We start from the raw sequence: 15039 nt of genomic DNA on the forward strand, positions 1-15039 counted from the left end.
CCACTCCCTAAAAAAGAAGGGGGATTATCCGACTGGGCCGCCAGGTCTAGTCGGGGGGTGTCCCTCCCAAGGGGAGGACACCACGGAGACCACACCTCGCCCCAAGAGATGGGGGGATATTTAAGTGGAAAATACATCACATAGTCTTGACGACCAAGTGGAGAGTCTCAAGGTAGATTCTACCCAATGGGGGAGGAGTTACTACAAACATGGAGACTGGGGCAGAGGGGCTCTGCCCAAAGAAGACGCAGTTTGCCAACAGGGAAACGAATTAGCGTAAGATATACAACGCATGGGGTTTTACCTTAGAGGGAACTGCCACATGCGGAGCACCTACCCCAGAACAGGGCTCTTAGTTAGCACGTGTACTGGGCCGGCAGCGAGTCTCTCCGAAAACTCGACTGCCACAAGGAGTTGTGACATACAACGAGACCACAGACTGCCTTGGCGGTTGACATATGCTACCGTTGCTGTGTTGTCTGTCCGAACTAACATGTGCTTGCCCTGGATCAACGGCCGAAACCTCCGCAGGGCGAGCAGAATTGCCAACAACTCGAGGCAGTTGATGTGCCAATGCAGTCGCGGGCCCGTCCACAAGCTGGCGGCTGCGTGCCCGTTGCAAACAACACCTCAGCCTGTTTTGGAGGCGTCTGTCATGACCATGACGCACCTGGAGACCAGTTCTAGGGGAACACCTGCCCGTAGAAACGAGAAGACGGTGACAGACCGGCGTGATGACCATGCGATGTGTCCTGCGGCGCCATCTCGGGACTCGAGTCTAAAGCCAGTGCTGAAGCGGTCTCATATGCATCAACCCGAGCGGGGTGGCTACCCTGAGGATGCCATATGCCCCAGGAGCCTCTGAAAAAGTTTCAGTGGAACCGCTGTTTTCTGTTTGAATGCCTTCAAACAGGCCAGCACTGACTGGGCACGCTCGTTCGTGAGGCGCGCTGTCAAAGAGACTGAGTCCAACTCCAAACCGAGGAAAGAGATGCTCTGAACCGGGAGGAGCTTGCTCTTTTCCCAGTCGACCTGAAGCCCTAGTCAGCTGAGGTGTGAGAGCACCAAGTCCCAGTGTGCGCACAACATGTCCCGAGAGTGAGCTAGGATTAGCCAGTCATCGAGTTGAGAATGCGAATGCCCACTTCCCTTAACGGGGCAAGGGCTGCCTCTGTGATCTTCGTGAAGACACGAGGAGACAGGGACAGGCCGAAAGGGAGGACCTTGTACTGATACGCCTGACCCTCGAATGCAAACCGCAGGAAGGTCTGTGCCGAGGTAGAATCAAGACGTGGAAGTGTGCGTCCTTCAGGTCTACCGCCGCAAACCAATCTTGATGCCGGACGCTTGCCAGAATGCGTTTTGCATTAGCATCTTGAACGGGAGTCTGTGTAAAGCCTGGTTCAGTACCCGCAGTTCCAAGATTGGCCACAACCCACCACCTTTTTTCGGTATGATGAAGTAGGGGCTGTAAAACCCCTTCTTCATCTCGGCCGGAGGGACAGGTTCTATCGCGCCCTTCCATAGGAGGGTAGCAATCTCCGTGCGCAAGGTAGCATCCTTTTCGTCCTTCACCAAAGTGAAGTGGATACCGCTAAACCTAGGCGGGTGCCTGGCGAACTGAATCGCGTAGCCGAGTCGGACGGTCCGGACCAGCCATCGCGACGGATTGGAAAGTGCAAGCCACGCATCCAAGTTCCGCACAAGGGGGACCAAGAGGACAACGTCGTCTGACGTACCGGCAGGTGGGGCCTCGCGGCGGGGCGGACATCGAAGCACTTATCTGGCTCCTTGTGACCACCCCCGGAATAGCCTGGGAGGGGGAGAAAGAGGTCTGTCCTCATAACCCGTGGAGACTGTCACATCGGGAGCGGCTGTGTGCCACAGCTGTGCGCTCAGGGGTGGGAAGACCACCGCTGGAGCGCCAATCCAGCAAGGAAAAACCTGTGGACGGTAGTCGTGATGACGACCGTGCACACTGGGTATGTGACCCAGGGAAGAAGGAAACCGCTCTTTTGCTGAACTGTTGGGTACCGCAGCCACTTGGGCATGCAGTGAAATCAAACAAAAAGGCAACAAAAGATTCTCCACCCGGCCCTCCACCGGGGGATGGAGTGGTCTTCTTACCAGCTCCAGGTGAGTGGGTTTCTTCGACCCTGGGTCGCCCGTCTCAGGGGCGTTTTGACGACCTCCGTGGGTTCTTAACGGCCGACTGTGAGATGGGTGGCGTCTACTTCCTGCAGTGGGCTCCATGCCGGGGCCGGGCCGAAGGGGCGGGCTGCGGCAGAGCTGGTGCAGTCACCGCAGGGGGACGCCCTGGGTCGACGAGCAGACGGGGTGCGGGATCTTGAGCCGCGCCGGGGCAGGATATGCTGGATAGCCTCCGTCTGCTGCTTCACCGCCGAGAACTGCTGGGCACAGTCCTCGACGGTGTCGCCAAATAGGCCAGCCTGGGAAATGGGGGCAGCAAGAAACTGTGTCTTGTCGGCCTCACCCATCTCGACCAGATTGAGCCAAAGGTGGCACTCTTGGACCACTATTGTGGCCATCGTCTGCCCGAGAGACCGCACCATGACCTTCGTCGCTCGGAGAGCGAGGACAGTTGCCGAGCGCAGTTCCTGCATCAGATCTGGGGCGGAACTATCCTCGTGCAGTTATTTTAGTGCCTTGACTTGGTGGACCTGCAGGAGAGCCATGGCGTGCAGGGCTTGTCCAGCTTTAGCCATCAGGGACGACGTGAACCTACAGGGCTTGGATGGGAGCTTTGGGCATCCGCGCCAGGTGGCAGCACTCTGTGGGCATAGGTGCACCACGAGCGCCTTATTTACCGGGGGAATCACCGTATAGCCCCTGGCCGCCCCGCCATCGAGGGTAGTGAGGGCGGGGGAACTGAGGAATCGGGGCCGGGCAGTAAAAGGTGCCCCCCATGATTTTGTCAGCTCCTCGTGCACTTCCAGGAAGAAAGGCACTGGAGCGGGGCGTGGCTGCTTTGAGCAGCGCCGCGAGCCCAGGAACCAATCATCGAGCCGCGAGGGTTCAGGGGAGAGCGGAGGGTTCCACTCTAACCCGATGCTCGCGGCTGCCCGGGAAAGCATGTCCGTCATCTCTGCATCAGCCTGTGACTGGGCAATCATCCCCGAGGGGGGGAGCCCAGCTGAGGCTTCTGCGTCCGACTGGACAAGCCTGCTCTCCGATGCTGCGCTCGAGAGCTCATCATCTTCGCGGGCTCCAAACAAGAGGCCAGACACGCCGTGAGACGAGCCAGCGAACTCATCCGGAAGCCTGACTGGGGCAGACGAGCATGCTGGGGAATGGGAGGTCCACGGGGGGATACCCGGCGGAGGCGATACCATTGGGGTCCCCAAATAGCCCCCAGTGCTAGCCGCGCTGGCCTCAAACCCGTAGGTAGAAGGACCAAGGCCTTTCTTACGAAAGCAAGCTGCGACCGCAACGTTGCCATGGTCATGTTCTCGCAGTGAGAACATGAACCATCCACGAACACTGCCTCCATGTGGGTCATGCCCAGACACGAAAGACAGCGGTCATGACCATCCAAAGTTGAGAGATAACGACCACAACCAGGAATAACACACAATCGGAAAGTCATCTTTAAAAAGACGTTCCGTGTGTGCCGCTCTTTTAGAGCAATATACTCTTTTAGAGAAATAAACTCTTTCAGAAAATATACTCTCTTTTTTCTGCCGAAGTGCCCAGGGGCGTTCTCTGCAGTGCACCAGTGCAGAGGAGGGAGAAGCCGCTGAAATGCGCCATCAGATCCAGTATGAACAGTAGTAATTCAGCTCAATGAGCATGACCGTTCGGCTCCGAAGAGAAAATCTGAATGAGTGGTTGCATACCAGCTGCTTTTATACCCATATGTCTGGGGGAGTGGCATGCAAATACCACTCGCCAATTTTCACTGGCCTTTTATCAAAGACCAGAGGTGTCTCGGGCTCCCAAGAGTGACCCCTAGTGTCACTACATCGACACAACGTCGAGTGAGTAACAGATAGGGAACATAACTCTGTCTGAGCATCTCAAACAGCCCAATGTCGAGAGTTTAGGCCGGTACTATCCTTTTGATAAACCAATGGTAGAAAGGGGAATTTATCGGGAAACCTGATTGAAAACAGTCATTATTTTTGCAATTCCATTTCGTGCCACTAGATACAAAGAAATAACAGACTTCACCTTCAAAAGTTAACAAGGTTTTGGCTTTCTAAACACAATAAAATATAAATCTAAAATATGAAAAATACAGTAAAACAAAGTGATACAAATATTAAAAATCTATTTTTTGAGAAGTAAACCCTGAAATTGGACCGAGTTAAAACAGCATAAGAAACCCGATCCTGGCCTGGTATGCTTGGGCGCCACCCAAAACTTTGCAAGTACTCACAGCATCTCCTGTGTAAACTCCTTAATGTAAAATTCATCTTCAGTCTCCATTAGGCAGACAGACGCTGAGGCATCTGGAAATTAAGATTTAATACACTCTGAATAATTAAAGCCACAGATCAGTGGCAGCCTTAGATCCCTACGAGAGGCCCAGTGCCAGAGAGAACAAGAACTACAGGGCTTTGAGCCCCGCTCGCAACACAGCGGATGGACCGGCATCAAACAACAAAGGTGAGGGTGCACGCTGGGGTTCCCGTTTCTACTAATTGCCTTTCTGATTAATTGATTAAGTGCAGTGAACCGCCATTGTTGTAATCCCAAGATGATGTGCCATTGGGTGGAAGAAGGTAGCATTTGATATGGAGTCTCTCAAGGGATATAAACGGCAAAGGGTGAGCCACAAGTTTTTGGCACAGATGGCGGAATACAGATCCAGATATCTGCCGTTCCTCAAAGCTCTTTCCTCAGTGGTTTGTAGTGCAGGGCTGTCCCTAGCAAAGCCCAGATCAGAGGCAAGGGAGACAGGAATTTGCAGGGTGTTTGCAAGAGCTGGGCAGAGATTTGAGAGTGAGAAATTGAGAGAGAAAGAGAGAGAGTGCCAGGGATGAAAAACACCTGACAGCCAAATGAGACAGACGGTAAATCAGAGCTGGATGGATTTTGGAGGCCAGAAGTGGCTTCTGCTCTCCACATGCAATAAGAAACAAAGACCAGACCAAAATTGATCAAGCACATTTCAGTTTGGTGACAAAAGTGGGAAATATATGGCTGTCCATGAAAGAAGTTCTTATAAAATCAAAAAGGACTCTTCGGCTCACATAATAAAAGGCATGTGTAAAACACAAATACAGAAGGTTCAGTTAAAGTCTGCCACAAAACAGTGTCCTACGTAACGGAAAACTAGTCTACTGCAAAACACAACACTATTTCTGGATGTGCAAGAAATGTTCTGCTTATTCAAAATGTTTCTAAACTGTCAAGATTGGGTAAAAGCCAAAAAACATGTCAAAAGTAAAAAAAAAAAGGACCATTAAAATGTTTTGAATTGTGACATTAAACATCTCCCTAAATTCTTATTACTGAAATGCATCAAGACATTTAACATTTTTCTCAGTGGTAATCATTATATGCTTATTACTGTATTATAGTAATTTTTACAATATATATATATATATATATATATATATATATATATATATATATATATATATATAGAAAAAAAAATCTTGAAAGATTTTTAAATTAAAGTCACCATCACATCAAGGAACCACTCCTCTTGACGGCATATTTCATCAAACCCCCTGTTCAAACTGCAGATCCAGGGGGCTTGGGCATGGCAGTACAACAAATCAGTCCATATGTCAATACTTTTTTGCATCACTACCTGCATATTGAAAATTATATTTTTTGCATTACGGTTATACGAAGAGGATATAGAAAAATGGCTATTTTGGCTTATAACTATTAAACGCTTTCCTGCATGATAACCATCATGCCCAGATACTACCTGAGCAGTTTCAGAACAGCACCACATACTGGACAAAAATTCTAAAAAGTAGCTATTTTTAGTTATTTTTAAAATAAATGGGTTTTTTATGATTGAAAGTTTACTTTTTCTAACTCCTCATATACCGTTCATCTGACTCTAACCAAAAACATGTCGCAAAGTGTCTTTTGCAGCTCATGGTGCCGATAATTGGCTTGACCCCGGTATCGCTGCTTGCAGCTATATTTATTATTATTATTGTTATTATTTATTTTATTTTATTTTTCTTATTTTGGGGTGAAATATAACCCAGACATATTCTTGTCAGGTTTCATGAGATTCATCAAAGCACCTTCACAAACATTTACTGCATAACTCAATTAAATTTGAGTGTACACTGACAAGGCTTAATTTCTACTAAGTTTGAAATAATTGTCAGTCTTTGTGGACCAACCATAGGCATAATGAAGTATCTAAAAAAAGAAAGTTGCTGACATTTTTGACTAACTAAAGACATGAAATGAAAAACTTATCCCATTTTTAATTATTCTCTCAAAGCGAAAAATAAAAAGTTTAAACAAAATTATGGGAAAAAATTCTGAGCTCAACCAAATTTGGCAGCAGCATTTTAGTTCTGCTGATTATAGCTGAGGCAGTGAAATCTTTAGAATACTCAAGAACACATATGGATTTTGTGTTTTTGTCTCTGTGTTGGCTTTCCTTGAATTATCTTCCTGCTGACAACTATATTACAGTGTTCTGCACTGCATTACCCTAAGAAGTGTTTGTTATTCCACAAATAGCATTTTTGCAGAAAGCACTGTTGAGTTATTTAATTACCAAACAATGTAGGCACAACAGCTTTCAGTAGAAAGCTTTTAATGCAAACACCTCTGTTTGAAACATGAGCATTATAAACTATGGTTTAAGTCACCCCTATTTGCACTACAAGTCTTTAAATCACATACTGTAATGTATATGCACCAGCAACCCTTTGCTCTTCATGCTATTATCGTGGGTGACATATCTTTGTATATAAGAGCAAACACTAGGCAGAGCATTACTGAATCACGCACTTCCCACGGGAGCATCAAGGAGTTCCTTGGTGATACACCACCCTATGACTTATTTATCAAAACCCCCATTTGTCTCTTCGGAGACGCACACTAATGAGTCTCAAATGAGCGGGAGAACGCAGCCGTAATGCCCGTTTCATCATCTTTACAACAAACTCCATTCATTATGTTTATGGACTGGGCTTATGGTTGTATCTCAACAGGGTTGGATGAACGTGATATGGGAGCTGCCGAAAATAGCAAAAGAAATACTAAGGCAGAGTTGGATTCCCAAGATGGGTCAACAGCTTACAACCAGTCTCAGCGGTCCATTTTCTGACAATCAATGTTGGGGCATTATTAGAGCCAAGAATGACAACATATGTTGTTTGGGCTGGGAAAAGAGACTTTTTGACTCTGGACACTTTTGGACACTTTTAAAGTCACAGTTAAAACTAAATACTAAACCAAGTGGCAGCTGCAAACAAATCCTCAATCATTCTAACAAAACCTATGCTGAAACATAGGAGCGATCTCAAAATTTCAGCTCTGCACGAGTTTGCGCACACAACTATTTAACGTATAGACAGGTATGGCACTAGAAAAGGGCAAAACCGCTGTCCACTTGTGATTAAATGAGATACCGGCCAACAGCTGGGCTCGTATATAACCAATGCTGGAACAAATGTGTTAGCAGCACTATTTGTTAGTTTGTTTCTATGTATGTTTGTTTATTTCTCCTTGTGGATTCCTCAAGTGTGGCTTACTGAAGCAATTTTCCGCCTGGTCAGATTTAATGTGTTCCTCTGTTTATCCGCTGTCAGGCAAATGTTGATTTAAATACATTTGATTTGCAAATGTGACTCATTCAGTTGGTGACTACGCAGTTTATCTTTCATGTCTCCGTAAGGATGTTTCATTACTTTTTAAGGTAAGGATGTTCAGACACTGAACTGTAATAATGGCAGAGATAAAGTAATTCAGAGAAGGAATGTGGTAACTGTATTTGTGGATGCCATTAAAGAAGTGCTTAAAGATCAGCTGGAGGGATCATGGAAAGATATCGGAAATGTCCAGTTTGTAGCTTATTAGGGCCAAGAACCACCCACTTAAAAAAAAAGCAACACGATGGTCCTAATAAAGAGCCCAACCTGGTCTTCTGCTGTTGTAGCCCATCCACTTCAAGGTTCAATGTGTTGTGCATTCTGAGTTGTTATTCTGCTCACTACAATTGTACAGAGTGGTTATCTGAGTTACCATAGCCTTTCTGTCAGCTCGAACCAGTCTGGCCATTCTCTGATAGCCTCTCTCATCAACAAGGTGTTTCCATCCGCAGAACTTTCGCTCACTGGATGTTTTTTGCTTTTGGCACCATTCTAAGTGAACTCTAGAGACTGTTGTGCTTGAAAAAGAAGATTAACAGTTACATAAATTCTCAAACCAGCCCATCTGGCACCAACAATCATGACGCAGTCAAAATCAGTGAGATCACATTTTTTCCCCATTCTGATGGTTGATGTGAACATTAACTGAAGCTCCTGACTCGTATCTGCATGATTTTATGTATTGCACTGCTGCCACGTGATTGGCTGATTAGATAATCGCATTAATAAGTAGGTGTACAGGTGTTCTTAATAAAGTGCTTAGTGAGTGTATATTTCTGCTTTTAGACATCTAGTTTACTTGCTACAATGTGTCTCAAACCAAACTTTGACTACTTTTTAAAGATTTGATGCCACTAACCTGACAAAATTTGTCAAAACTCACAGTAGCAACTTGGGGTTGGTGATAGATGCAACATTTTATATCGCAATATTCTTGAAATATTTGGTTGATAATAATATATCTCACAATATACACATTTTTATGTAAAAGCAATTCAAAAACTCAAGTTAATCAAAAAATAATAAAACATACTTTTTCGTCTGACTGACAGATAATGATTATTTGTAGCGCAACCTCTAAATGGAGTGTGCATTCTGTTCCAATGCAGCATTGTTTTGCATAACCACGATATAGATGATACACATACATTAGTACCAGTTGGAAATGTTTGCCAGTATATTATTTTAACCGGTATATCGCCTATATCGGTATACCGACTTTGTTTCCAGGTGGACTGATAAAGAAGACTCAGCCACTTAGAAAAGCAATCTTAAAATCTCACTTCAACTACTGTTTATTAACCACCCTATCTGAAGACAGCAGATCTCAAACACCTATTTCCTTCACCTTCCTGCCTCAATCCCACACCTCCACCCGAAAACCGAACCACTCCCTCACCCTCAACCCCCACCCAATAAACATTACATACCACCAACCTCCATGCCAAGAGCAATTTTTCTTCAATGAATAGTTTTACCATATCACGGCAGCATCTTCATGGGTATAATGATGCTGTTCATGCTGTGCTATTGTACAGGAAGTCAAATGTGTATAAATTCTTCTTAAAGACTTTTAGATTCAATTTTGTTCCATCATTTGCAGCATCCATAAAATCAACTATTAACATGTCAGAGATTATATCTTCTAGATATAATAAATTATATCTTCTAGATATAACAAAATAATAATGTTTTAATGAAAATGTCTGGCTTTACTATTTTTTGCATAGTTACTGTTTAATAAAAGCAATTAAGGGACTCAAGGCTGCATCCTTTCAAACCATATTGATATATAAACTTAATGTGCAAGGTCCGCTATGCATCGTGCCTAACAACGCCTTAAACCTGTGACTACATTAACAATATAGCACGATATTGTACCTTATTTCGTGAATAAACAAACCAGTTGCATCTAGTCTGAACATGCTGAAGTATTCTGAGAATTTATGCTAAGATCCCTTCTTAGGGGCTGTTCGCTCCAAAATGTTTTTGTGTCCATCTGCTCTGTTTTTTTAATAATTTTTCTATGTAAATATGCATTAAAAGAAATCTTGTTGTTTTTTCAGTGTCTCACACAGGAACGGCACATATTTTTAGGCACCATGTGAAGTAAAAAAACAAAAACGAAACAACAACAAAAAACAACTTTTAAAAACCCTTCTCGAGACTCCTGCATTCTATTCGTTGCGCTGCGTCTAGCTTTTTTAGCACAATAACACGTTTGGTCTGAACGACCCCTTCGAACACGCAGAAAAATATTAAGACCTGACACTTTGTATATCATTATAGTTATTCAGAAACAGCAAAGCCTATAAAATGTAAACTATCAACAAATATTTAAACATGAAGTTAAACGATACATAAATCTATGAATGACTAAAAATAGAGGAAGAAAATTAGGCAAACTTTCCTGCTCCTTCAAGGCATCCAGTTAACCTATGTATGTCAACTCGGGTATGAGATATACTGTAAATGCATACATGGTAACTGGATTGAGCTGGGATTGCCATGCTCAATTTATATCGCCAGCAAGTGGAAATCTGAGCACAGTAGAAAGGTGTTTGGGCGATAAGGGCGTGTGAAAAAGGGTAAACATTTGTGTACATTCCCCTAAAATGCCCCTCTCAGCGCAAATCACGCTATTTAACAGCTGTAGAGTATGTGAATAGCAACCCCGGTCAACTCTACATGGTTCGAGATACAAATGCTCCCTCGAGACGTCTTCGGCAGTGTGGAAGACTGATGTGTGTGTGTCTAATTATAACATGCTGTACACACGTAATGCAGCCTTGCGCAGTTCCAGCTCTCATGCGAAATGGAGATGTGATTGGTATTCGTTTTTATGCAAATGTAGCATTTGTAAATGTAGAACACGATACAATTTGCATAGTCATTCAGTCAGTGCCGTTTATGTGCATTAATCCAGCCCTGCTCTCCTTAGAACAGCTGCTCACACAAAGCCAACTCTCACAAATGGGACAGGACCGCCCATGTGTGAATGTGCACATGCATGGTTATGTATTTGTTGGTGATGGGTTGCAAAACATGAAAAGCAATTTTCTATGAAATGAGAAAGGGTCATTGGTGTGTGTGTGTGTGTGTGTGTGTGTGTGTGGGTTTGGGTGGTTTACGAGGACATTTTTTTAGGTTACAAACTGATAATTACGAGGGTATTATGCTATACATGTGGTTTATGAGGACATTTCTAGTGTCCCTATAGTTCAAATCACTTAAAAAAAACATACTAAATTATGTTTTTTTGAAAATGTAAAAATGCAGAAAGTTTTTTGTGAGGGTTAGGTTTAGGGGTAGGGTTAGGGTTAGGGGTATCTAAAGAATCTATAGATAGTACAGTATAAAAATCATTATGTATATGGAGAGTCCTCATAAGGATAGCCGCACCAACATGTGTGTGTGTGTGTGTGTGTGTGTGTGTGTGTGTGTGTGTGTGTGTGTGTGTGTGTGTGTGTGAGTGAGTGTGTATGTGTATAATATTTGAAAGCACAGACCTCAGACATGTTGACGCGGCCCTCCTGGAAAGAGCAGTCGTTGGCATTATGAGTACACATGTGCCGGTATTTACACCAGTGGCATGGAAAGGAGCCGTTCACACAAGAGAGACACCTACAAAAGGAGACAGGGAGAGAAAAAGGGTGATTATTCATGATTATCACAAAAGAAAATGACCAAAGAGCAAAGCTTAAAATTCATATGTTTAAACACTATACCACACAACTAATTTACATCAGTTATACTGTGATTTATTCAAGAGTTGGTACCTCAATGTGAAAAAACCCAGAATGCCAGACACATCACAGACAACACTGATCTGTCAACTTTTAACAAGTCGCACTGAAAACAAAGTTTTTTGTTTTTGGCACCACTCTGTAGGTTGGATCCATTGCTATGGTTACGAAGGAAGATTTTGTTGCAGTTTGGCAGGGGAGGACAAGGACGCTGATCTGTCCTCAAGTCTACAGTCATGTCTCAAAAAGTCATATCTGAGGAGCTGTGTGGGAGCAATTTCTTTTCTTGTATTCACCACAAATTTTACAATAAATTGAGCTTGACAAAAGTGGTTACAACATCATGCAAAACAGAATAACAGAGTTTGCATATATATACACCGATCAGCCACAACATTAAAACCACCTGCCTAATATTGTGTAGGTCCCCCTCGTGCCGCCAAAACAGCGCCAACCTGCATCTCAGAATAGCATTTTGAGATGATATACTTCTCATCATAATTGTACAGACCAGTTATCTGAGTTACCACAGACTTTGTCAGTTCAATCCAGTCTGGCCATTCTCTGTTGACCTCTCTCATCAACAAGGCATTTCTGTCCACAGAACTGCCACTCACAGGATGTTTTTTGTTTTTGGCACCATTCTGAGTAAATTCTAGAGACTGTTGTGCGTGAAAATCCCAGAAGATCAGCAGTTACAGAAATACTCAAACCGGCCCGTCTGGCACCAACAATCATGCCACGGTCCAAATCACTGAGATCACATTTTTTTCTCCAATCTGATGGTTGATGTGAACATTAACTGAATCTCTTGACCCGTATCTGCATGATTTTATGCACTGCACTGCTGCCAAACGACTGGCTGATTAGATAATCGCATGGATGATTGTTGGTGCCAGACGGGCCAGTTTGAGTATTTCAGTAACTGCTGATCTTCTGGGATTTTCACGCACAACAGTCTCTAGAATTTACTCAGAATGGTGCCAAAAACAAAAAACATCCAGTGAGTGGCAGTTCTGCGGATGGAAATGCTTTGTTGATGAGAGAGGTCAACAGAGAATGGCCAGACTGGTGTGAGTCATGCCACCTTCATCAGGTATGATGAAGGTCACATGACCGAAACATTGTATTAATTTATTAAATTGTTTATTCGCAAGCAACAGCAGTGTGCAGGATTTAGTTTCTTGTTTACTTATCTCAGTTGTTTTTCCAACGCACCTACTGATAATTTGTCAGGTGTGCTGTGTTTTTTCTTTTTTTGTATATTCTAAATAAATTAAAATGTAATACATTTTTCTCTGCCTTTGAAACAAAATGTATTTTCTGCTGATGTAACCAAGGTACAGTAAATGAGTGGGGGAAAGTAGTATCAACCAATAATATTGTAGCCTACTTTTCACGATCCAATCAAATCTCAATTTATAAAATAAAGTCCACCCAAAATTATTTCCAGCTGAAAATCATTTCACTCAGAAATACATCACATTATGTACGTTAAATATGTTGCAAATGCCGTTTAATGTAGTATTTAAAAAATGTCCAGATTTTCTAATATATTAAAAATTATGCACGAGCATTTAATGACATATAATGTAATCTTATGTAATGTGATTTATTGTACATAATGTGTTATTAAATGCTCTTACACAAGGAACAACATAATTTTATTAAACTTTTCAATATGTCAAGTTTAATATAGTATGGTATGATAAAGTATAGTATAGTATAGTATAGTATAGTTTAGTATAGTATAGTATGGTGTGGTGTAGTGTAGTATAGCATAGTATAGTATGTTAAGTATGGTATAGTATTGTACATATTTAATGACACATTTTGAAATATTACTTAATGTAATATACATTACGTAATATTATATGCAATATACTGTACCTAATGTGTAATTAAATACTCTTGCAGAGGGAACAACATACTAATATTAACCAGCTTTTCAATAATTTTTTCAATAAAGTTTGTTATAGTATGGTATGACATAGTATGGTATAATAAAGTATAGTATTGTATGATATGGTATGGTGCAGTATAGCATAGTATAACATTGCACAGTACTTTATGGTACAGTATGCTATAGTATGGCATAATATAGTTTGGCATGGTATGGTTTGGTATGGTGTAGTACAGTATACTATGCAGAGTTAATGCAGGGTCAAAAATGGTCTTCGGTGTAGAATGATGTATATGGTCATCCTCATGCTCAAAGTTGGTTTATTACATAATTGCCTTTAATTAATATATAATAATTAGTTAATTGCATTTCATGTTTACATTAGATATGGGTTATTGTTCATCAAGTATATGGAACCTTTTGAATTCAACGCAGAATGATTTTAATTAAGGTGCTATGTGAAATCAAACTAAACTTAATTTAATTTAATTTAATTAACACCTTATTTATTTAATTTATTTTTTAGAAAGACTAGCTACATTGACCTAACCAGAGAAATTAGTAGCCATCCATGGTCTTACCAATGCTTATGGCAATGCACTGTAAATATAAGGGCAAGTACATAAAGGGGTTTAAAGTCTGGACCTCTAAGACTTATCGACAATTTATGGACAAAGAATTGTCTAATAAATGTTCTGTTCCAATGATGTTTGATATTAGGAAATAATCTGGCCTTATTTGCCTTCAGATGTTCCTAAAGATTACTTGAATTATTAGAAGCCTGATGAAAAGAAAACCTGTTATATCTATTATGGAACAGGAAACAAACATTTTTACTAGCACAGTCCCAACTCAGTAAAGTCTTCTACTCATGGGAACTGTCAGAATATTATAAATAGTCTAGAATTTATTAACAAAAACTATTTATTTTGCCTTTAAATTATTAAATATATTAGCCTAAACACATTTAGAAAATTTAACTACAAATACAAGAGTACAAATTTAATACCACAGTTACTGCAATAAAATCGTTATCAATTTTAGTAAGGGTGATGTTGTATATTTGAAAAACCTTTATTTTGCTGCATGTCAAAATAATTCAGCAGAGTGGATCCCTTGTGCAAGTGGTTCTGTGATGGCCCGCCCGAGTTGCGCCACACTCACACAAAAACCAGGCTTCAGTCGTGCTGCATAAACACACGTCCCAGATGAGAAGCTTATGTAGCGCGTATAAAGCGCAGATCGAGAGATGAATATCAACCATTTTGTTTGACCGGCAAAAAAATTGCAATGCAGGAAAAACCCTGGTGTGGTATGTTATAGTATAGTATGGTATGATGTAGTATAGTATAGTATGTAGGGTTGCAACCCATCCCGTAAAATATGGGATCGTCCCGTATTTAAATTTAGATTTGTCTACGGTGGGTAAAGTGGGTAACCATCTGAAAAGTCTACATATTTTGCTAAAACAGTGGAGGGTATGGTAAGGGACAGTCTGAATACGTCAGCCAGAAACATCACCACCTCACCAACACAACCCAACCCCTACAAAGCCAAAACATAGTAA

At 42.3% G+C, this 15039-nt stretch overlaps 1 protein-coding gene across 1 annotated transcript in view; it reads right to left on the reverse strand.

The window, feature by feature from the left end:
• LOC127419896 (plexin-A1-like) overlaps nt 1-15039 on the reverse strand; it is a 289863-nt gene that overhangs the window by 94066 nt on the left and 180758 nt on the right. Inside the window, exon 9 of the mRNA XM_051661705.1 lies at nt 11333-11447. Coding sequence (XP_051517665.1) covers nt 11333-11447 — 115 coding nt within the window. The remainder of the gene's footprint in view (nt 1-11332; nt 11448-15039) is intronic.

Source organism: Myxocyprinus asiaticus, chromosome 29, assembly GCF_019703515.2.
Source record: "Myxocyprinus asiaticus isolate MX2 ecotype Aquarium Trade chromosome 29, UBuf_Myxa_2, whole genome shotgun sequence".
Lineage (NCBI taxonomy): Eukaryota > Metazoa > Chordata > Actinopteri > Cypriniformes > Catostomidae > Myxocyprinus > Myxocyprinus asiaticus.